The sequence below is a fragment of the Ovis canadensis genome, chromosome 7 (genome assembly GCF_042477335.2).
Source record: "Ovis canadensis isolate MfBH-ARS-UI-01 breed Bighorn chromosome 7, ARS-UI_OviCan_v2, whole genome shotgun sequence".
NCBI classification, from domain to species: Eukaryota; Metazoa; Chordata; class Mammalia; order Artiodactyla; family Bovidae; genus Ovis; species Ovis canadensis.
Genome location: NC_091251.1, coordinates 24,367,264 through 24,392,004, shown reverse-complemented (window position 1 = coordinate 24,392,004; position 24,741 = coordinate 24,367,264). Strand labels below are relative to the sequence as shown.

At 47.4% G+C, this 24,741-nt stretch overlaps 1 protein-coding gene across 1 annotated transcript; it reads right to left on the bottom strand.

The window, feature by feature from the left end:
• Positions 1-938: 938 nt before the first annotated feature.
• On the bottom strand, positions 939-21,975 carry ANKDD1A (ankyrin repeat and death domain containing 1A). The gene is given in 15 exon segments (XM_069597377.1): positions 939-988; positions 1,984-2,052; positions 2,055-2,105; positions 5,514-5,695; positions 8,002-8,035; positions 8,038-8,098; positions 9,701-9,799; positions 11,155-11,180; positions 11,183-11,252; positions 13,690-13,780; positions 16,228-16,325; positions 16,865-16,953; positions 20,674-20,773; positions 21,456-21,592; positions 21,963-21,975. Coding segments are annotated over 15 exon segments (1,170 nt in total).
• Between the last annotated feature and the right edge of the window lie 2,766 nt (positions 21,976-24,741).

Genomic DNA, 24,741 nt, shown 5'->3' with positions numbered 1-24,741 from the left:
TTCTTCATTGCACTAACCTCATTTCAAGTGGCAACCATATTGGACAGCGCAGATCTGAAACATTCCCTCCATCGAAGAAAGTTCTATTATATAGTGCTGGTCCAGAGAGGTGACCCTTTGTATGGCCCAAAATGGGAATGATGACAACCAAATGCAAGGCATAATCTTGAACCAGATCTTGGTCCAGTAAAATGACATGAAAGGCCCAAATGACAAAATTTGAATAAGGTGTGAAGGTGAGTTAACAGTATCCTTTCAGTGTTAATTTCCTGGTTGGTTAATATTTGGGGGAAGCTGAGTGAAGAGATTTGGAAATTCTCTGCACTATATCTGCAACATTTTTATAAGTCTGAAATGGTTTCAAAACTAAGAGTTGACAACTGTTAAAAATTATTTTAAAAACAGAGGGGAAAAATGAGACTGTGTGCCTCTGGGGACAATCGAAATAGACAAGTAAGCTGGAAACAGCTGTGCACTACTGCACACCTTTCATAAAAGCCAGGGACTGAATTAAGGGCAGTCCTTTCATAAGGGATGTATGGAGACTTTCATCAGATGGGGGAGACAGATGGTGAATTTGACTCCAGACCTCACCACTTGATTAGCTGCTTATCCACCCTGAGCCCAGCGTCTTCTCGAAAAGACATCCCTTGCATCTCAGGGGGCTGTTGCAAGGCTCCAATGAGATGCAGGAGATGAAACTGAGCTAAGAGCGGCCAAGGACTATACCTGTGGGAAGAGACTACCTATGAAACCTCAAACTGGCCCATGAACCAATCCTGTGAGAAAGATGACAGACATTTGCCTGCTGGTTCTGCATAACTGTGGGTGTAAGTGGAAGCAGCTGGAGGTCTCTTTACAGTGGTTATTTTTAGCCCTTAAGCAGTGGTCTTCCTCTGTTGAGCGGCCCTCACTCTGCGGTCCCATGTTCCTTCTAGTTACATGGCTGTGCACCTAGGGTCCTCATTTGCTTTCTTCCTGAAGCTTTCTGCAAAAGACAAGAATCCTATTGCCTCTGCCTCTTGTTGCCTAACTGATGCTTCACAGGACTGGTTTGATGTTTATTTGTCTGCCAGAGCTTGTGTTAAAAGAAGATACAACAATAATATTTAAGAATATGTTGGAAAAATGAACCAAGTCATCTTTAATTCTTCCCCTCTGAAATGACTGGTTTCCCACTTTGCATGTGGCAGCTGGTGGAGACCCACCATGCAGGGGACTTTCCCTTTGCCCCTCGACAATGTGGTATGAACGCTTTTCCTATTGCCATGCTCCTTCATTACTGTGGATGCATGCCTAGTACCCCACCCTGTGGTTGCCCTGTATATGTATAAAATGCCCCAGGCCAACAGACGTTACAGAGTTGAAGCCTTTTCATCATGAGCTGATTTTGCTATTAATGAGGGATCATTACTAGAACCTGTTTCGCTGCTTGTCTAATGGTTCCACATGGTACCCTGAATCCCAAATCCCCAAAAAAGCTTTTGGGACTGACAGACTCAAATAGGTTGTGATGGCCTTAGAAATTTTATTTGATCAAATCTTTGTAGTTCAACTCATCTTAAACCAGTTTTGGCCCATAGGTCTTAATGTTTGTGAAAAACAACCCTGCAGGCTGTTCTCACCTTACCCAAACTGGGCAAAGGGTGGGGGTGGGGACATGGGATCAAATCAGTATAGACAGCTGGATAGGAAGAGATTGTAGCTTCAGTGACCTTGGGGCTGTGAAGGTCACAGGAACCATCTGGGCCACCCTCTTTGCACAGATGGGGAGCCTGGGGCCCAGAGGTACTGTGAGTTGCCTGAGGCTCTGCCTGGGTTCCAGGAGGAGGAAGGGCTACGACCAGCAATCTAGAAGGTTCAGAGCCAGTGCTATGGCACTGTGGTCTGAGCAGCCTTGGAGGGCCTTGCTGCATTGCAGCAGGGCCTTGCTGGGGCCCAGAGCTGCCCTGAGCAGGAAGCAGACGAGAAGGAGACACTTACCCGCCAGGTCCCTCCTGCCAATGGCCACGAGGCCCTTGAATAGCGCTCTGGTGGGGTTGTCACCACACTGTGTGGCCAGATGAGCAGCATGCGGTGCCCATGTTCCCCATAGCTCCTGGTTCCTGGGGACCAGGGAGGGAGGGAGGGAGAGAGAAAAGGTGCCCACCCTGTCTGCCTTACCAGAGCCAGGTCTGAGCCCACCCTTACTTCCACCAGAACACCAGGCCCTTCTCCAGATTTCAGCAGAGCTCAGCCCAGAGATGGGGAAGGGAGTTGGAGGGTGGGGAGGGAGGGGAGGAGCAGCAGCCTCAGATGGTATGGGGGTGGGGTTTGGGGTCCGAGACACGAGGACCTCCCCAGGCCCAGACTTTTTCCTGATCATCCATTGTGTATCCTATTGGTGTCACTGGGAAGAGGGAAAGAACTAGCATTCATAGTGGTACCAAGATGCATTGTAGAGGGCATCTCTCTGACTGCTCACAACCATCTCTGCTTTGCACACTCTTCCTCACCCTGCACCAGTGGTTCTCAGCCATTAGTGCTCGCTGGAAACACCTGGAGTCCTCTCCGTCTCTGAGATTCCTTTGTACTTGGGAACGGGTGTGCCTAGGCACTGAATGGTGTTAAGGCTTCCTAGGTGATTCCAGTGTTTGGAAAACAAGCTCCTACTCTCTTCAGTGCCTGTGGTAGCATTCACTTGTTATTAAACTGTGACCAGGTCAGCTCTCCCAGGTGTGGACAGAGGCTTTGGCACAGACCTGGGGGCACAGTCATCATGTCCAAGTCAGTCACCCACTGCATCCTGATGTTCCTGTGTCTGCGGCCCCCAGCAGGCACCTCCTCCTGGTGTTGCCAGTGATATGCCTGCGGTATGTTTCACTTGACCCATTTATTCACTAGCCCTTGTTACCAGCCTTGTAATTCATCAGTGCTCTTTAATTGTCTAAGAAACCTGCATCTGTAACAGAGTTTTCTTTTGGACTCACTCCATTACAGATGCAGAGTTTACTTTTGGACTCCGGCTTCCCTGATAGCTCAGTTGGTAAGGAATCCGCCTGCAATGCAGGAGACCCCAGTTCAATTCCTGGGTCAGGAAGATCCGCTGGAGAAGGGATGGGCTACCCACTGCAGTATTCTTGGGCTTCCCTTGTGGCTCAGCTGGTAAAGAATCCACCTGCAATGAAGGAGACCTGGGTTCGATCCCTAGGTTGGGAAGATCCCCTGGAGATGGACAAGGTTACCTACTCCAGTATTCTGGCCAGGAGAATTCCATGGACTATACAGTCCATGGCATTGCAAAGAGTTGGACGCGACTTTTATTTTCACTTTTGGACTCCCTACTCTATCCACTACCCGATTTACACATGTGTATGTCAGGCAGAGTACATCATGAGAAACGCTGGACTGGAAGAAACACAAGCTGGAATCAAGATTGCCGGGAGAAATGTCAATCACCTCAGATATGCAGATGACACCACCCTTATGGCAGAAAGTGAAGAGGTGCCAAAAAGCCTCTCGATGAAAGTGAAAGAGGAGAGTGAAAAAGTTGGCCTAAAGCTCAACGTTCAGAAAACGAAGATCATGGCATCCTGTCCCATCACTTCATGGGAAAAAGATGGGGAAACAGTGGAAACAGTGTCAGACTTTATTTTTTGGGGCTCCCAAATCACTGCAGATGGTGATTGCAGCAATGAAATTAAAAGATGCTTACTCCTTGAAAGAAAAGTTATGACCAACCTAGATAGTGTATTCAAAAGCAGAGGCATTACTTTGCCGACTAAGGTCCATCTAGTGAAGGCTATGGTTTTTCCAGTGGTCATGTATGGATGTGAGAGTTGGACTGTGAAGAAAGCTGAGCGCCGAAGAATTGATGCGTTTGAACTGTGGTGTTGGAGAAGACTCTTGAGAGTCCCTTGGACTGCAAGGGGATCCAACCAGTCCATTCTGAAGGAGATCAGCCCTGGGATTTCTTTGGAAGGAATGATGCTGAAGCTGAAACTACAGTACTTTGGCCACCTCATGTGAAGAGTTGACTTATTGGAAAAGACTGATGCTGGGAGGGATTGGGGGCAGGAGGAGAAGGGGATGACAGAGGATGGGATGGCTGGATGGCATCACGGACTCAATGGACATGAGTCTGAGTGAACTCCAGGAATTGATGATGGACAGAGAGGACTGGTGTGCTGCAATTCATGGGGTTGCAAAGAGTCGGACAGGACTGAGCAACTGAACTGAACTGATGTCAGGAATCTCTGTGTTAAATTTTTAGCTTTCTAAGTTGAGTTAGACCCTTTTTGCCTTTTTTCCCAGAGTATGTATTTATATATTCCCTGTCTCTTCTTTCAGATGAACTGTAGAATCCCCAGGTGGCGCTAGTGGTAAATAACCTGCCCCAATGTGCGAGAACTAAGAGATGTGGGTTCGATCCCAGGGTTGGGAAGATTTCCCCTGGAGAAGGAAATGGACCCACTCCAGTATTCTTGCCTGGAGAATCCCATGGACAGAGGAGCCTGGCAGGCTACTGTCCGTGGGGTCACAGAGTTGGACACGACTGAAGTGACTTAGCACGCACACATGTCAAATCCTTTAGTCAAGTTTCAAATACTTCGTATTTTGATTTGATTAAAATTGAATGAGGGACTTCCCTGGTGGTACAGTGGCTAAGACGCCATGCTCCTCTTGCAGGGGGAGGCTAGGTTTGGTCCCTGGTTGAGGAGCTAGATCCCACATGCCACAATTAAGACCCAATGCAGCCAAATAAATAAATATTAATAATAATAAGTAAAATACAATTGGATCAAAGCTTTAGTTGGGGGAAAATTGATATCTACATGACACTTTTTTTAGCTGGAAACACAGGAATGTTGTACCACTTACCAAGTCTTCTTTCAAATAATTTGTATTGTCTTACTCATGTCACTCATAGTTTAGAAACACACTACTGTAAGTGGTATATTTTTAAAAATACCTCTATATATTTTGTCCACTTCTTGATGGTACAGAGGAATACTATGGTGTTTATATATTTAATTATATTTAGCCATTTCATTGAATTATTTTTTTCTAAGAGTTTTTCTGTTGACTCTTCTGGACTTCCTAGGTATATAGTTATAGCATCTGAAATTAATAAATCTCTCTTCCTTTTCAATATTTACACTCATAATTTCTATTTCTGTTTCATACATCAATAACAGGGCCAAAATGTCCAAACAGATGTTAAATAATAGTGGCAACAACAGTTCCTTTCCTTTTTATAGGAAGTAAAGGAAGTGCCTTTAGCTTTGTGGGTGAATGATGGGTATCAGCTCAAGCTGACTCATGAGGCATGTGAAGTTCACAGGTCAGTTGTAGAGGGAGGGGCAGGGGGCTCAGCCCGTGCAGAGGCCTGGGGAGGGAAAGAGCACATGGCATGTTGGAAATAGCATGTGACTTGGTGAGGATTTCCCCCTAGAAGCACAGAAAGCTGAATACACCCACGTGCCCCCGCCCCTCCTCCTGGGCTGCTCTGGGGCACCGAGGCAAGGTGGTACCTGTCCACTGTTGCTCTGTGGCGTGGACATGGGCCTTGGTGAACTCCCAGCAGTGGAAGAATCCACTTGTGGGGCCGCAGGTACTGGAAGCCAGTTGCCACAGCACTGAGCAGAGAAGCTGCGTTTCCCACTGATGGTCCTGCTTAATGGTCAAACTCTTCCCAGAGGGGTTACAGATGTCCCTACACAAGAGGCAGTCCTGTGGGGCAGATCCCAGAAGTACAGCAGCCATTTTGGGGAAATCCCTGCCAGGCTCTCCCTTGTTCCATGAGCCTGGACCCAGAACTGGCATCATCACAGACCTGGGGCTTAGTGTCCCTTACTCTGGTTTTTGACTCTATGCCTAGCTTTGAGTGCTGGAACCTGAGCTGCTTACATATTTTTCCACCCAGAATTCCTTTCCTTACCTTCCTGTCTCTCAATCTCATTGCCATAGTCAAAAGACCACCTGTGTGCCACCTCTTCCAGGAAGCCTTCCCAATTTTTCTCTTTATTTGTGTTGTTATAGAGGGAATGTCAGTAGAACACCTCAGCAACTGTGGCTAAAACTAGGCAAGCCAAGAATCAGGCACTAACTAAACTTGCTGATTGGCAACAAGTAGAGAAGGGTGGGCTACAGAATTCTTTCCATGCAAAGCAGGTGATAAAATAAGAGGCTGCCAAAATTATGTAGTAGCGTAAGTTAAACCCACAAAAGCCTAGACTGAAGCCAAAAAAAGCCCCTTGAAAAATGTGGGTACTTAGTTCTGGCTGCTAAAAAGCTCAGGTGAGTCCTGGCGTCTGCAGCTTTGAACCTCACATCCTGGTTAACAGTGTCTGGGAAGTGATGACCTGGGAGCTTTTCTTCCATGTGGGGTGGTAAGAATTGTTTCTATAGAACAGTGCTCTCAGCTGCATCTTAAATTGGAATCATCTGAGACCTTTAAGAACCGCAGAAGCTAGGCCTTTACCTCAAGATTCTGATTGCACTGGTTTAGGTGTAGAAAGAAGGGATTTGTGATTCTAACTGCACCACTGCCTTAGTGCTGAGAACTTTGAAAGCCTGAGGTGGATGAAGATTATGCACAGAGATGAATCAGTTCATTTAATCATTTGTCTTAATATTTAGGAGTAATCCGTTGTATGTAAAGAAGTTGTAATGTTGACAAGATGTGAAAGAGAAAAATCTGATTCCTATGGAAATTTGTTATTGATTGATTGGTTTGGGGGCAGTTATTGTTTTGAGAAGCGCAAGAGAATTTTACTGTTTGTATACAGTATCGGAGGGCTCCCGAGGTGGCTCAGGAGTCTGCCTACCAGTGCAGGAGACGCGGGTTTGATCCCTGGGTCGGGAAGATCCCCTGGTGAAGGAAATGGCAACCCATTCCAGTATTCTTGCCTGGGAAATCCTATGGACAGAGGAGCCCAGCAGGCCGCAGCCCATGGGGTCACAAAGAAGAGGACACAACTTACTGACTGAACAAAAACAATGATACAATATCAGAATGTCTACGACATTTAAGATTCACTTTATAGGTTTAATTTACTGGATTTCATGGAATAATTTAAGAATTTAGGAAGCATTTGAAGTGCTTAAAAAGAGAACCTATTATATTAAGTGTATTAATTCAGTTTAATATGTTTAAGGTAGTTTAATTAAGTTTAAACACAGGCCCGAACTTTAAACAAAAGGCTTCCTTGAGGGACTTCCCTAGCTGTCCAGTAGTTAAGACCCCATACTTCCAATGCAGGGAGTGTGGGCTTGATCTCTGGTCGGGGAGCTAGATCCCACATGCTGTGTGATGCAGCCATTTAAAAAAATATCTTTCTCGAAAGTGACTGTTAAAATTTACTAGTTGTATAAATACAATAATAAGAATGTGAAAATAAATTTAAAAGTTTAAGGAAAACTAAGATTTAAATTTTGTAAAAAAAAAAGTATTAATTTAAAAACTGAAATAAATGCAAACTTTTACTTTCTGTATATAAAAACAGCCACCAAATGTAAACAAAACACTCTCCACCCACCCCCATTTGTTGATGCTGGAACTGCAAATGCCTGACCTTGCATTTGCTACTACGCTTTCCCAACTCCAGAGCAGATATCCCTAATCAATCCCAGCACACTTGACCTCTGGGCTAAGAAAGTTGCTTGAATAGAACACCCCAACCCAGAGTTCCCATCACCTATAGCTGACAGTGAGCTGGAACCAAACTGTCGTTTCTTTATTCATGCGTGTACACATTCATCCGTCAACGAGGAGCTAGAGCAGTGTCTACCAGTTATCTCCACACTGGTATGGACCTCAGTCAGCCTTATTTCAGGTGGCCTGGGTGCTCACCCATCTCTTTATAATCCCAAAGAACCCTAGCATTAGATAAGGCAGCAATTATCATTCCCTTGGAAACCAAGGGTTTCCTGAATTGGTCACGGCTGAGGTTCAAAGCTCCACCTGAAGCCAGGGCTACTCCCTTTCCAACATAGAGAGACCAAGCACAGGATCTCAGCACCTTCTCCCATCTGTAGAAGTGATCAGCTTTATGGTCATGTCCACCAGGCTGCTGTGGTTGCTGAGGGCAGCCACTAACAGGGCAGTTTCTCCTTGCTGCTGGTGACAAAGGAGAAGGGAAGCCAGAGTCTGTACTCGAGGGTGTGTGGTGGTCTCCAGCTCTGACAACAAACCTGCCTGTCCAAAGCAAACAGTTTCCAGCAGTCTACACTGGAGGACAGAAACGTTTTCTGGGAGAAACTCCAGGTATGGAAAGTCACAGTAGACTAAGGCAATAATAATAATTCTAGCAACCACCCATTGTGTTCCTTTAGAATAGGAGGCCTTGGAGTTTATAAAACTCAGCCTATGGTTCATGTTGATGTATGGCAGAAACCAACACAATATTGTAAAGCAATTATCCTTCAATTAAAAATAAATAAATTAAAAAAACCCAACACCCAGCCTACATAACTCTTCAAGGTTGTCTGTGAGATCATGTTACCAGCCCCATTTCTCATATGAAACTGAGACAGGCCTGGGACCTGGAAGACTTTGCTGCAACGCTTGCACCTGGACACACCTCTCCTCAAGCAGCAAAGTGCAAAGAAATTATATGAGACTAAAAATAACTGCATGCTGGGACAGTTGGGGCAAATTCTGGACCCCAAAGATCAAAAGAGACCAAAAAACCCAGCTACCACTTGAAGAGTATGGAGCTAAAACAGAGGGTCAGGAGCGAAAGCAGGGTACTGCACATGCCCCCTGCACACAGCACCAGCTAAGGGGTGAGCCAAATACCTAAGCTACCCTCCAGGCCTGCCTCTGGACACACCCCTGCCCTCAGCCCGTATAAGGAACAAACTTGCCCCACCTCGCTTACCCCTGCTGTAGCAAGGGCCCCAATATAGCTTTGTCTGAATTTCTCATCTGGCCTCTCATCAATTTCCATCTGTCGGAAAAGGCCAAGAGCCTTTGTCATAACAAAACCAGAACCCAGAGAAGGGGCCTGGGCCCCTATGTCATATTTGCTTCCTCCCCTCAGTCTCCCAGCCCTTGGCTCCAGGCCTGTGGCACAAAACTGGCTCAACCACCTCTGGGGACCTTGGGAAGATGGAAGGCTCTTCTTTGAGCTTGGCCAGCTGTCTGGGGGCCCAGCTCAAAGCAGGGAGTCCTGCTTAGGTCCAGCCTCCGGGCTTGTTCCCTGCCCCCACCTCTTTCCCACACCATCCCACGGGCTGGGCCATGTGTGCAAGGGCCCTTGCCCTCATGGGCCTGTGACCCCCCCCTCAGCCTCATACCAAGTCTTCAGGTCTTCTTGAACCTCTGGCCATCTGAGAGTTGGCCACCCCATAGGCACCATGACCCTGGAAGCTTCTGCAACCTTGTTTCACATGTAGGGACTTGTGGGGTGGTGATGCACTGTCCCTCTAGTCTTCCCCTCTCCCCAGCAGACAACTCAAGGAGCTCAAAGTCTGATGGAGCCCATGAAACAGAAGACAATTGTATCACAGACAAGGACCAAGACAGGGACGGGCCAAGTGCTGAGAGCCCTCAGAGGAGGCAGAGGAGGGTGATGGAGGGGCAGGAAGACTGCCTGGAGGAGGTGGCCTTTGAGCTGATATGTAACAGTGATATGAACACTCTGGAAGCAGGAGGCAATTGCTGAAGGCGAAGCTGTGAAAACTGGAAAGGGAGGCTGGTTGTGAGCAGGAGCACCTTATCTCTTAGGTTTAAGTTAATCCCAATGATGAGGAGCATCTCTGCTATGTCCCACCAGGCTTGCTCCATGGCAAACTGGAGGGGTGTCTGCTTCCTCTGGAGAAGAAGCCAAGGGAACGAAGAGCAGAAAAGCATGTAGGCATGGTGTGTAGCTCAAAGCCGGGACAGGACCAAGGGGGGTCAACTCCCAACTGGGTCTTAACAGAATTTCTCTCTAATAAATTATAAGGAAGGGTAAACTGGGTTTAATCATAAACATACTACTCAGGAGAGAAAACTTGGTTAAAAAAAAAAAAAAGAACAAAAAAACATACCACTCACTAGCCCACCCACGAGTGAAGCGACTTAGCAGCAGCAGCAGCAGCAGCCCACCCAAATCAACCTCTGTTACAATTATTTTTAGTTTTATGGTTTTACATATTTGAGATCATCCTATATTACATTTTGTATCTATATAACTTTCTGTATATTATAAACTCAATAAACACCATTTTTCATAGCTCCATAAAAGCCAATCTATGTCTGTACCATGATTTTATGCAGGAGACCCAGGTTCAGTTCCTGGATTGGGAAGATCCCCGGGAGAAGGAAATGGCAACCCACTCTAGTATTCTTGCCTGGAGAATCCTATGGACAGAGGAATCTGGCAGTCTACAATCCATGGGGTCACAAGAGTTGGACACAACCTAGCAACTGAACCACTACTACCATAATTTACCCAATCACTTCTCTCTTATTAAGTATTTGGGCCCTTTTTGAAATGAAAACTGATACAGTGTTACAATGAATATCTTGGTGCATGAGCTCAATATATTTCCTGAGGCTCAATTTTCAACTGTGCAAATACTTTTTAAAGATACATGTTATATTCTGTCAAATTGCTTTCCACTACTAGTGGTTGTGGATGGTCGCCCTGAGGATTGTGTGGTTAGAGGGTAGATTTCGGGGATGGGGGTTTTAAAATGATTCTGACTGATTACAACTTCAGGACTCAGAGGCCTTCTGTTTTACAAGATGAACCCAGTCACTGCTGCCCTGGTAATTTTCCCTAAGTGGGGGAAAAAAATCAATGAAAGGAAAAGGCTTAATATAGGAAAATATTTAGTTTAGTGTTCTATATATCATGCGGAGAAGGCAACGGCACCCCACTCCAGTACTCTTGCCTGGAAAATCCCCCGACGGAGGAGCCTTGTAGGCTGCAGTCCATGGGGTCGCGAAGAGTCGACACGACTGAGCGACTTCACAAAAACTTGGGAATACCCAAATGTTCAACATAGAGGAATGGTTAATAAAATGTTGCTACCTTCAACAAATATTCAAACAGCGTTTTACAAGCTAAGAAAGCAATTCCTCAACTCTGGGCCAAGCTGGTAGACCACAGCCAAACTCTGCCAGCCTGGGAGGGTGCCCAGAGGTGCCAGGGGGCCCAGATGGTTTCTGTAGCCACTTACATTGTCAACAGTGTCCAGATCATGGCAGTGTCCATAAGGACCTGCTGCAGGACAGTGACATTGTGCCTCATGGCGAGGTGCACAGGAGTGGCACCCTGCTGCAGGGGGAGACACACAGACCAACTGATGGGTCCCTCCCAGGACTGCCCAGCTGCAGGTTGGTGCTAGAAGATGGGAGTTAGGAGTGTAGACAGTGCTTCTGAGTTTGGCCTCTCTCGCTTCTTGGGCAACATGAGTGGCCTAAAGCACTTACAGCCCAAAGCCTGAATTCCTTGGGCCCACTGCTGATCTCAGGGTGGGAGGGAGTCCGAAGTCCCACATTTGAGATCTTGATGTGCCAAGCATTCACCACACAACTTTGGGCAAGTCATCCTGCTTCTCTGCTACACTTCATCCGGTAAATGGTGTCTGCTGCAACAAGCAGCAAGGTCTCTTCTAGGAACACCACCTTAAAATTCTCTGATAACTCATTTACTTTCCAGGAACCTAGCAAACATATAGAAAGGGTATTCTTATTTAGTACTTTCATCTCACAAATGAGAACACTTAATGAGTTCATAAAACTAACATGACTCACCCAAGGACACGTAACTAACAGAGACCTTGTGTTATTGGACTTTCTACCCCCAGGGTCTAGGTAGGTGCCTAACAACTATTTATGTATGAAATCAATGAATGAGAGAACCAGCCAGGACCAGAACATAGGTCTCAGTCCAAGCCCAACAGTCACCCAAGGCCTCACTCAGGTCTGGAGGATTCCATCCCCAGTGGTCCCCTGTGAACACTGACTCCATGATGAAGCGGGGATACTGCCACAGCACCCTTCTGTCTGGGTGTACAGTGACACATATATAGTGGGACGGGACAAAACCAGAAGAGTCAATGGCATGGGTCGGTACTATTAATAACTGTGGAAAACACCCTCACATAATGAGCAATAAAAGTTTATAGAACAGAACACACACGCACAACAAAAACACCCACAACTACCATTACTAGTTTTGGCCAGGAAAAAAGCAGTTTATGGATATCAGAAGATTTAACCTAGATGATTATTTGTAGGCAATGTGATTGTACATCTAGATGTGTTAAAATAGCTACTATACCCCAACCCCTCCCCCCCCAAAAAAAACAAAACCTAGCAAAATTAATGAAAAGTCATACAGAAGATAAAAATACCAGAGTCAATAACATTCCTATATTGAATCCCTATAAGAAATGACATGTTTTAAAAAGATAGTCTATTCATAATGACAGTCAAAATATATAAAGTACCTATGAAGAGTATAATTGGAAATGACTATTACAAAGGCAAACGAGAAACCATAGGACACCACTGAAAGATCTAAAATAGGACATAAAGGAAATGGAAAGACATGTTCCTAGTGACAAAATAAAATATTGCAAAGATGACCATTTTAGCTTATATTATTTACAGACTTAATGTAATCCCAAACCCAAACTGCAAATAAATGCCAAAAAGTATTCTAAAATGGGCTTCCCAGGTGGCGCTAGTGGTAAGGAACCCACCTACCAATGAGCAGATGTAAAAGACATGGGTTTGATCTCTGGGTCAGGAAGATTCCCCTGGAGGAAGGCATGGCAACCTACTCCAGTATTCTTGCCTGGAGAATCCCATGGACAGAGGAGCCTGGCGGGCTATGGTCCATGGGGTCGCAAAAGAGTCGGACACGACTGAAGAGACTTAGCACATCACAGCATTCTAAAACGCATCTAGAAAAAAATTTAAAAACCCAGAAAAAACTTTCACAGAATTTCAACAGATCATTGCTAAATAACTGTGAAATTGAAATAAGGTCAAAAGAAAGTCTGCTGTGGGAGTGAATGGGCAGACATGGGAAACTGGCTCAAAGAACTATTCAGATGAGCTGGGAAACCCAGCGGAGCTATAATGGTGGCTTTCCAGGAAGCAGCAGACCACAGAGATAAAGTAACCAAAGAGGCTGTTTACGGCCTTCATTCTCCTAGAAACAGGTGCGAGGGGCTGTGGTCGAAAAGGGGTGTGGCCTTTCAGTATTGCCTTTCATTGTCTTACACGTTATTTATAAAAACCAAAAGAACCAAAAAGAACAAAAGGTTCTAGTGAGATACCTTCTTCCCACCATTATCATCCAGCTGCTCGGTTCTCCCCACTCCCATAGTTACATCTTATAAAGCCACTGTACAATACTCTAACCAGAATACTCACATTGATAATACCTATCTTACTCAGATCTCCCCAGTGTCACTCCCAGTCATTTGTATACATATGTATTTTATGTGATTTTTTCATTAATGGATACACATGTAGGTTCATGCATCTGTTACATCGTTCAGATACAGCAGCATTCCGTTACAGCAGCGTTCCATCACCACATGGGCCGCCTGTGTTCTCCTTTTATAACCACACCCTCCTCCCTCCTCTGCCCCGTCCCACCCTCAGCAACCACTAATCTGTTCTCCATGTCTATTTTGAGCAGCAAGTCATGGGAGACTCTTCAGTGTGCCCCCCTTTCATCCACACCCCACACTTACGTGATCAGCCACATCAGTACTGCCTCCTGCCTGGATGACCATGTCCTCAGAGCCACCGAGGGCTGCATAGTGGAGGCAGCTCTGCTTTTTTCTAGAAGGAAACAGGCATCAGTGCAGCATCCCCCGGACCCCTCACAGTGGGGTTTACAAAGCACTCTGGGGTTCATTATTCCATTTACAACTCACAACCCCCCATCCTGGGACTATTATCCTCATTAAACCCAAAGGAGGGAGAAATCAGTGACTTGCCCAGGCCTGGCGACTAGTAAAAGGACCACGCTATGGTCTCAGGATTTTCCTCGCCTCCAGTCACAGACTCTGGAACAAAAGCCAAAAGCCTTCACAATTCCTGAGCCAGTGAAGTCACTCAGAGAAAACAGACTCTGAGAAGATGGTTTTCAAAGAGGGGGACTGATAAGATCTGCAGTACAAGGCAAACCCCTCCCAGCATGTACTATCCAGCTGGAGCTGGTGTCAGCGGGTCCACAGAGAAGATTGGCAGGGCCAGAGCGAGGCCTTTCATGGGCCTTCATCTCGGAAGGTCCCGCTAAGTGACCAGCTGTCCCAGGTTGCCCTGGACTGAAGGCTCCCTAGAATGTGAGACTTTCTGTTTTAAGATTGGGATATGAGGCAAACCAGGATGAGTTGGTCACTCTGCCAAAGTCTTGTCTGAGAGAGTACACAAGGTGGGTGGGAACCCATCCTCCTCCCGGTGGGAAATGCAAGCCCTTTCGGTTGGCTGCTCCTCTGAGACTCTGCTACATGACCTTGCAAGGCGGGGGAATGTTGGAATGGATCACGGCCTCTGCCAGAAACAAGTCAAGGCTGGAGCACGAGGCCCAGGGAGGGGGGCACCTCTAACCACCAATGATCACCAGCTGGACTTGACCTCCCGTCTCCTAAACTCCTGTGCTGATACTGCTGGGGAGGCGCCATGGCCTGTGGCATTCTTGCTCCTCCCAGCGCCTAGTGCTGGGCACAGAGAGAGGGCCTTGCTGATGGATGACCATAATTGGGTGCCTGGGAGCAGCCATGTTCCTTCTCTGGGTTGTCCTGCTCCCTCTGACACCCCTGGGATAGTAGTCTCCAAACTTGCCAGAGGTGTTCTGCAAATTAAATGGTTTGTGGCTTAAAAGCATTATTGGCCAAGAAAAAAAAAAAGGGAATTCCTTGGTGGTCTAATACATAAAAGACTGCTTTCACTGCCAGGGCTGTGGTTCAGTTTCTAGTTGGAGAACTAAGATCCGGCGGACCACATGGCATGGCCAAAATAATACTAATACTAATAATAAAGCATTATTTACATTTAAGGGCAGTTTTGGTCGGTATTGTTATTAAATTTACATTTGCCATTTTGCTATTTGTTTTCAGGATGTCTCCTCTCTTTCTTATTCTATTTCCCCGAGACTGCCTTCTTTGGTGTCAAATATTTTTTAGCATATCCTTTTCATTTCTCCATTTTTGCTATTATTTATATTATTCACTATTAATGTTATTTTTGCCGCATTATTGAAATTTAGAACAAAAGAGAATTCCAGACCCTCAGACCCTCAACCATCCAAGAAAGATTATTTGTCACTGATCAAACAATAAAAAGCAAAACAAAACAAAAAAACCAACTTCCTACTTAAAGAAAGGTCACAATCCTCCCCCTGCCCCAGCCCTTCTCAAGGACACAGAATTTCTAATGGCCAACTCACAGAACACAATGGGAGGGGAGAAAAGAGGCCTGTCCCAGAGTCACACCCAGGCCTCAGCTCCATTTGCTGGTGTGGGCAGGCACAGCTGGAGACACCCCACCCCCACCCCCACCCCCACTGAGCAAGGCAAACTCCAGGCCCCAAGCTCTGGAGTCAGAGAAATAGGCTTCTCAGACTCAGCTTTGCTTCTTACTAGCTTGTGCCCTGGGAAAGTCACTGAACCTTTCTCATCTGTAAAATGGGGGAAATTTTTCTGAGATAATATTCAACCATTATAAAAGGACTTTGTGAACCATCAAGTGTCCAACAACAAGACTCTAATGGATACTGAGTTCCTATTAAGTCCCAGGCACTACACTAGGTATTTAGTCCTCACGGCAACATAAGAAAGTAAATATATATTATGGGCTTTCCTGGTGGCTCAGACAGGAAAGAATCTGCCTGCAACACAGGGGACATAGGTTTGATCCCAGAGTCAGGAAGATCCCCTGGAGAAGGGAATGGCTACCCACTCCAGTGTTCTTGCCTGGAGAATTGCATGGACAGTGGAGTACAGCCCATAGAGTTGCAAAGAGTCAGACACAATGAGCAATTCACACACACACAAGTACATGTCATCTTCAAAAAATAGCTGGGAAAAGAGGCTCAGAGAGGATGAGTAACTTGCCCAAGGTCACAGAGTTCAGCAGTAGAGAAGCCAAGTCCAGGCCCTGAGCCTGCTGCCTCATAGCTTTGCTCACACCACGTTCAGGAATCACTGTGGCTGCTACAGTCACAGCCGACACAGTCACAGCTGGGCAGCTGAGGACACACGCCTGTCCTGAGGGGGCCCAGCTACCTGGGTGAGGGTGTTCGCGCTACCCCCGCCCCTAGGAGGAGCTGCACACAGGTGAGGCGGATCCCTTCGGCAGCCGCGTTAAGGGCGGTCAGGCCTTCCTGAAACACAGGAGTGGTGTGGGGGCGGCAGGAGGCTGAGCCAGAGCCCAGGGCGGAGGTCACCACTCTTCCTGGGGCTGCCGGGCTCTCTGAGCTCTCCCCTCCCTGCTCCTACGGACGATGACCTGGTATCCGTGGAGTCCTGAGCCCCGCGCCGGATTCTGATTCTCGCCTGGAGGGGCATTTGGTGCATTCAGTCCCCGTCCCCGCAGCTCTGCTGGTGTCTCCTCACCCTCCTGTCTCTGATCCGCCCCCCCCCGAACCCCCCCGCTCCACCCTGGTCATGTGACCTCTCGCTCCTTTAAACACACACGGTGTTAAGGACTTCTCCATAATCCCTGATGCCCAGTTTTCCTCTGAGCCTGGAGCTTTGTGCTGCCACTCGTCTTCTCCTGGTGGGCTGTCTGAGACATGTCCTTGTTCTTGGTTCCAAGGCCCCCCGCGGGGAGAAATCAGACAGCACCATGGGCTGTGGGCTCCTGGAATGCAGGGGACAAGTCAGCGTCACACATCTCTGCCTCTTCCAGGTGGTGACTCACCGCATTCTGCTCCTTCAGGTCCAGCCTGACGGCCACGAGTCACCGCAGCACAGCCAGGTGGGCGGCCAGGTGAAGGGCTGTGTTCCCCTACTGTAAGGAGAGGGGCTCCTGAAGGGCCGGTGGGATCACGGACACTGGCAGGTCCTGGGGACCCGCTGGAGCTGAGGTCCAGAGAGGGGTGACACGTCCAGGGTGACGGAGCAGGTCTGTGACAAGCTATCGCTCTGCTGGACCAATGCCACCCTGCTTGGAGAGCTGTGCCCCAAACTACCAAAAACCAGGGGCATTTTCAAGGGCCAGGTTCTCATCTCTTTTTTCACAGTTTAAGATAGACACATTACTTAAAAAAAAACCACCAAATCCCTATTTTCCATGCTCCAGGTTAAAGCTGGTCCCAACTCAGTGAGCCCAGATCTATGCCTTTCCTCTAATCAGGCCACAGCCCCAGAGACTTTCCTTGTACTCAGGCTGTGCCTGGAGGCCACATGGCCCAATCTCTCACCTCCTACATCTGTTCCAGATGTTAGCTTCTTACTGAAGAGCACAGCACACCCTGACTGTGAGATTGGAGACTGCACCTCCCCCGATCCCCTTATCCTGCCCCACTGTTCCATTTCCCCCAAAGCGCTGACCGCTGAACACCCTCCACCAGCTGCTTGTGTGCTGTATCTATTGTTTACTGTCCGAACCTCTTGGGTGGAACAGAAGTGCCACAAAGGCAAGGATTTCTGTCTTATTTTATTCTCTAAAGTTTTCCCAAGTGCCTAGATTAGGACCTGGGGCACACGGCAGATATTTGTTCTGTAGATGTTTGTTCAGTAACACATAACGGAGATGCAGAACCTGACCTGTGTTTCCTGGAACTCGAGAGCAGCCTCACCCATGAGAAGTCTAAAGCTGACAGTTACAGGGCCATGGCAGATGACTCCACTGGGCGGGCAAAGGGCACAGTGTCCCTTTCGGTGGAAGTGGCTTCATCGAGGGCAGACTGCTGGGGGTCATCCTCAAAGAGGACTTGCTTCAAGTGGGTAAGAGGCCCCAGGGAAGAGGAGGCAGCCCAGGACATGGGATGTCCCTACAGGGGAGCCACAGAGGGAGTCAGGGCAGAGACCCTGGAGTCAAACAAAAGCATCCAGAAGGGAAGACTCAGCTTCAGCCATTCGTCATGTCCAGGAGGCTGAGGGAACAATTGAGCTGAACCAGTTAAGGGGCCTTTTGGCTCAAGGGCTCCCCTCTGCCCTGGCCTCAGCACCTTCCCCAGGAAGGAATTCAATTTAGGGACTTCTCTGGTGGGCCAATGGTTAAGAACCTGCCTTCTTCCAATACAGAGGACTCGATTCCAGGTTGAAGAGCTAAGATCTCAGGTGCCATGGGGCCATTAAGCCCATGTGCCTTGACTACTGAGCCCACACACTCTGGGGCCTATGCACCGAAACCAGAGAAGCCCACATGCAACGAGGACCCAAAAGGGAAAAAAAAGGCAAAACAGACATTCGGCTTAGGCACAGATCTTTCAAGTGAAGATGTGAACATGTACTTAAAGTGGTTAAGCCATCCCCCACCCCCATGATAGATCCACACACACACACTATCTTACGGGGTCAGAGATGGAACATTCACATTTCTTTTATGATCGTCATCAGATTATATTTATAGGTAAAGCTAAGTTTAGAAAACCCTCTTGACCACTTGGTTCTACCCCTCTCCCACTTGCCGCCGCAGACGAGGACCAGGCTGTGGGTGACGTAGCCTCAGCGTGAAGCCTGCGTGTTCAAAGAGGCAGGAAGGAAGTGGGTGAACTGTGGGGGCCCGGCATGTGCCCCTGTGGAGACAGGCCAGGGGTTCCCTCTTCCTTCTGGATTATAAATATCTACTTCCTGTCCTTTGAAGCTGCAGGTGGCAGGGAACCCCTAACAGGGCCTCCCCCTCTGCCCAGGCAGGGCAGCGAGCTGGGTGGAAGGAGGCCGTGGCTTTGGGCCTGAACTCTCCCCTCCACCCGAGAGGACGTCCAGCCTCTCCTCCTCTATGGGGCCCTGTCAGCATCTCCTTGCTGTTTCCCAAGGAATTAGTCACTCTCTCTGGGCTCTCAAAACCTCCCGACACCTGCAGCGTGAGTTGTGTTGTCATCCGTTCCAACAGGTCTGTCCTGCTATGCAGCCTGGCGGGGGGTGGGGAGGGGTCGTAGCAGGAGTCAGACCTCCAGTGGCTCAAAGCCTTGAAAAGTTGACTGTGCCCTCTCCCCCAATGAAATTCAAAATGAGAACACTCCTCAGTGGAAAATATTAACGCAACACTTACTGTGCATGCGTGCTCAGTTGTGTCTGACTCTTTGTGATCCCCACGGACTGTAGCCCACCAGGCTCCTCTGTCCATGGGGTTCTCCAGGCAAGAACACTGGAGTGGGTTGCCATGCCCTCCTCCAGGGGATCTTCCTGACACAGGGATTGAACCCACGTCTCTTACGTCTCCTGCACTGGCAGACGGGTTCTTTACCACTAGCGCCACTTGGGAAGCCCTACAACACTTAACAGGGGCATGCAATTTTTAAAGCTGCTTTCTAGAATTTCCGATTGCAAGATTCTGTGTAAATTCATCAAAGCTGAACTTTTCTTGCTTTCTGGTATTGGTGTTCCTGCTCTCCTGGGGCCCTGAAAACACCTTTTTTTTTTTTTGGCTTCCTGGGTAGATGTGTCCTGGCAAGAGTTGTCTTTTACTCTTCTCTGTACTCCACCTTCCTGGCACAGGGCCTAGCCCAGAGCACAGCCCATATTTCTGAAATGAAGTACATCCGCCTGATCTGAATCTTGGAATCTGACTTGGCCTTTTATCCTGGAAAGACGAGTGTGGGCAGACAAATCTGATGCAGATCCCTAGGGCTCAGGGACCCAAGAGGCAGCATAGCGAGAGGGAGGAGCACAGGGTCAGGCATCAGGATGCTGGTGGCAAACCCCAGCTTGACTCTAGTTTTGCTGTGTGACCTTGGTTAACGTATCCCCCTCTCTGGGCCTCAGTTTCCACATCAGTATAATGAGAAGATTGAACAGGCCCTTCAAGGACATCTTCCAGGTCTAAGATCCTGTGGTCCATTGGTCTGTGAGATTTGTCACTGGCTTATAAACAGGACTCCTTGTATCCTGGCCAAGAATATTTATCAGAAAATTAACAATTCTTCCCTTTGTTGGAAGCAGTGTTTAGAATTTGCTGCAATGTATTTGCCTATTGACTCACAATGGTCCATTGATACAAGTCATCTGCAGACTGGTCACCTTAGGTCCCCATCCCACATCCCTTCTCAGGTTGGTAAAATTCTGCTTGTAAGCTCTACTCTGAATAAACCGCTCCCTCCTCAGTGCTCTTATCCCTCTTTTGCCATAATCGTAGTAGGTTACTAAAACAACAAAGAAAGCAAATAACCAGCAGATGTGTAGCTACCATGCCCCTCACTCTTCCCCATTCCCTGCAGCAACAGACATCCCCAGTGAATCACAGCCCTGCTCAAACCCACCTCAGGCATCACTACCAGCCAATCAGATTGCCATCCTGCATCCCCACATTTGGTCACAGTTCTGTACTAGGATTGCGGTGTTGAATTCCTTGAGTAAGAAACTGTGTCTTGGGCATCTGTGCTCTTCACCCATAGCACAGGGTTCAGAAAGTGCCGGCTAGATGAATACCAGACATGCGCTGGTCTTTGGGCCCCCAGGCCCTGCAGCACACTAGAGTCAGAAGTAGACACGGGTGAGCTGCCAGTGACCACCCTGCTCAGGAGCCCAGAGCCTGGCCCTGCCCTGGGAACCGTGGTCACAGTTCCTTGTCTTTGACACTGTGGTCACAGCCAGAGCCCACAGAGAGGTCCAGAGCATCCAGCTGCCCGTGCTCTGCAGCCCAGTGAAACGCAGCTCTTCCTAGCTGGCCAGGGAGAAGAAAGTGAACCTTTCTTGCCCTGTCCTCCTGGTCTCAGTTTCCCCAGCTACTCTGGGCTTGCAGTGCCCCAGACACTCTCCCCTCTCCTTGCCCTATACATCCTGCCTGCAAAGCCCAGACCCAACTTCCCAGCAACCTGGGAGGGCCCCTCCCCCACTGAAATCTTCCTGTGGCTCCTTGCTGACAATTCAATGAAGTACCCGTTTCTGAGGCTGGGGGCTGAGATCTCCACGATGGCCCCCAAGAACCTCTCAGAGTTTCACTCCCAAGATTTCAATCCACCTGCCCTTTTCTACCAAAAGGCCCTTTTCTACCTCTAAAACTCTAGCAATGGTCTCTCCTGCATTTAGAATGTCTCCTACTTTCTAATCTTACTGACACGATCTGGTACATCCATCAGATGCCACTTCCTCCAGGAAGCAGAAAGCAGAGGCTCCCTTCTCTGATATGTCTAGTCCTTGTCAGAGTCTCTCTGAGGGAACTGACCATTTACGCTGGTGTCCTGCTCACCTGTGCCCTAAAGCCCCCTCTAGACAAGCAACTCCCTGAGGCAGGGTCCAGTCTGCACTACCCATGGCTCAAAAGATGCACTCAAGGAATGCAGTGGAGGGGCCCTGCCCCAGGAATCCCAGGTCCAAGGGAAGGACACACAGCCTTGCGGCCGCACTCGCCCTGTCGCTCGGTCAGGCGCCTCGCCCTCCGGGTCCTCCATTATGAACGGCAGCACTGGCACGTGGCCTTTTGTGGCTGCGAATTGCAGTAAGGTCAGGCCAGCCCAAAACAAGCCCAGAGGGTCCCTGCAGTCTGCAAAGGGAGGCCCTGCTCACACGCTGGCTATCTCCCAAACGATGAATATTTGTGATCGGAACAGCTTTCCAAAGGAAACCATGCTGAAAATGGGAATGAGCTGCTGGGACAACCACAGCACCCACTTAGCCTCACATGGGCTGGTGGGGGTCAGGATGCCAGAGTTCACATCCCAGGTCCTGCATTTATCAGCTATGTTGTCTTGGGCATGTTATCTGTACCTCTCCGAACTCCTAGTAGGTCAAATTAGGATAATACAGGCTTATTGTGTTTCACTTCATTGAAGGTCTCTTAGCCCTGGAAGTAATATTTAAGTGAGGGATGAGGGAGGTTTGCAAATCCTATGTTTATAGCCCAGAGCTTCTACCCTGGTCTTGCATTACCGCTAGATTGTATGAAGCATGTTTTTGAAATAGATTGCAACCATCAATGGGTCATAAAAATCAATAGAACAGTCTTCTACATCTTGACAGTGATTTGGGTTACAGAGAAGTAGCGTTTGTTAAATCTCAGTGTGTATTTCATTGTATACAAAGAATTTGAACTTTAGTTAATAATATGCTGATGTGTTTAGAGGGAGGCACCCTGATGTCTGCAATTTATCTTGAAATGCATCCAAAATGTATTAAAAAATCTCTAGAAACTCATCAATAATAAATTATCCCAATTAAAAAATAATTTGCACACCAAATAACGTATAGGAATGACAAGTAAGCACATGAAAAAATATCTGACGTTGTTAGTCTTCATTGAAATTAAAACCATAAAAAGTTTCTAACAATAGAATATGACAGGGAAAAATATTAACATTCCAGTGGAAAAAGCTGGCACCATTTTAACCAAGTGCTCAAGCTTGATGTTATGATTTACAAAAAGAAATATATATTTGATCTTCATCCTGGTTCCTGGCACAGAGCTCCAAAAACCCTAGGAATTTCCTAAATGGTCAGAGTGATAAAAAATGTCTTTTATGATGTTAATGAGGTGACCTGAAGCCCCTATGTAACCTAAGGATGGAAGCTGTCTGCTCAGGGGACCAATGGTGGGACTTCCAGTCCCACCTCCCCACCTCTGGGGAGAGGGGAGGGGAAGGAGGTTGTAAGTGACCAAGGATTGAGAATTTAAGCTATCAAGTCTATATAATGAAGCCTCTATAAAAACCCAAAAGGACAGGGCTTAGAGAATTTCCAGGTGGGTGAACCAGGTTACATCCATGTGCCAGGACCCAAACTCCATGAGGACAGAAGCACTTGCTTTTGGGACCTTGCCCTATGCATCACTTCATCTGGCCATTTATGATTCGTATCTTTAATATCCTTTGTAATAAACCAGTTATAAAGTAAGTCAATGGTTACCTGAGTTCTGAGAACTGCTCTAGCAAATTAATTGAACCTAGAGAGGAGGTCCAGAGAAGAAAATAGCACCCCATTCCAGTACTGTTGCATGGAAAATCCCATGGATGGAGGAGTCTGGTAGGCTGCAGTCCATGGGGTTGCTAGGAGTTGGACACGACTGAACGACTTCACTTTCACTTTTCACTTTCATGCATTGGAGGAGGAAATGGCAACCCACTCCAGTGTTCTTGCCTGGAGAATCCCAGGGACGGGGGAGCCTGGTGGGCTGCCTTCTATGGGGTCGCACAGAGTCGGACACGACTGAAGTGACTTAGCTGCAGCAGCAGCAGAGAGGAGGTCAAGGGAACTTCTGATTTATAGGCTATCATATAGCCAGGCAACCATCTGCACTTGTGATTGCTATCCAAAGTGGGGGCAATCCTGGGACTTCCTTGGCAGTCCAGTGGTTAAGACATCATCTTCCAATGCAGCGTGTACGGGGCGAGGGGACACAGGTCCATCAGATGAATGGATAAGAAAGCTGTGGCACATATACACAATGGAGTATTACTCAGCCGTTAAAAAGAATTCATTTGAATCAGTTCTGATGAGATGGATGAAACTGGAGCTGATTATACAGAGTGAAGTAAGCCAGAAAGAAAAACACCAATACAGTATACTAACACATATATATGGAATTTAGGAAGATGGCAATGACGACCCTGTATGCAAGACAGGGAAAGAGACACAGATGTGTATAACGGACTTTTAGACTCAGAGGGAGAGGGAGAGGGTGGGATGATTTGGGAGAATGCCATTCTAACATGTATACTATCATGTGAATTGAATCGCCAGTCTATGTCTGACGCAGGATGCAGCATGCTTGGGGCTGGTGCATGGGGATGACCCAGAGAGATGTTATGGGAAGGGAGGTGGGAGGGGGGTTCATGTTTGGGAATGCATGTAAGAATTAAAGATTTTAAAATTTAAAAAATAAAAAACTAAAAAAAAAAAAAAATCCCTGGTTGGGGAGCCAGGACCCTGCACGCTGCGCAGTGCAGTCAAAATAAATAATAAAGTGAGGACAGTCCTGTAGGACGGAGCCCTTAACCTGCAGAATCTGACACTATTTCCAGGTAGTGTCAGAACAGAATTAAATTTGTGAACGCCCAGTCAGTGTCCACAGGGAACTGAGTTAACTGCTTGGTAAAAAAACACATATCAGAATTGGTGTTAGAACTGGCTCAAGAGAACGTCACCAGTAACAAATCACAATACTATCAAATGCTCTCTGATAGGAGGTGATGAGAAGGACATTTGACCTCTATGGTCTCTTTCCCCAAATACCATAACCCCAACTTAATCATGAGAAAAACATTAGACAAAGCCACATTGAAAGACATTCTACACAATACTTGACCAGTACTCGTCAAAAGTGGCAAGGTCATGAAAAACAAGACAGTCTGAGAAACTGCCATAAGATCAAGCAACATGACTTCCCATCAAGAGGAGGAATCTGGTTCTTTCCTCCCCCTGAAATGAGGCTGACCCTGTGATGGACTTTAACCAGTCGAACAGGGAGGAAGTAATATCTGAAGAAGCCTTGGGGCTTCCTCTCTTGCTTTTTTGATATCCTAGTTGGGGGAGAGGGAGGGAGGTGGTCAGAGAAGGAAGTTTCTGTGAATATCAGCTACCACCTGGAGACATACCATTCCTGACATTCCTCCTCCCTGCAGAAGCCCCAGACATGTGAGACTGTCTTCTCATAAGTGAGCCTAGGCAAGGCCAGAGGAAAAATATATAAAAAATATA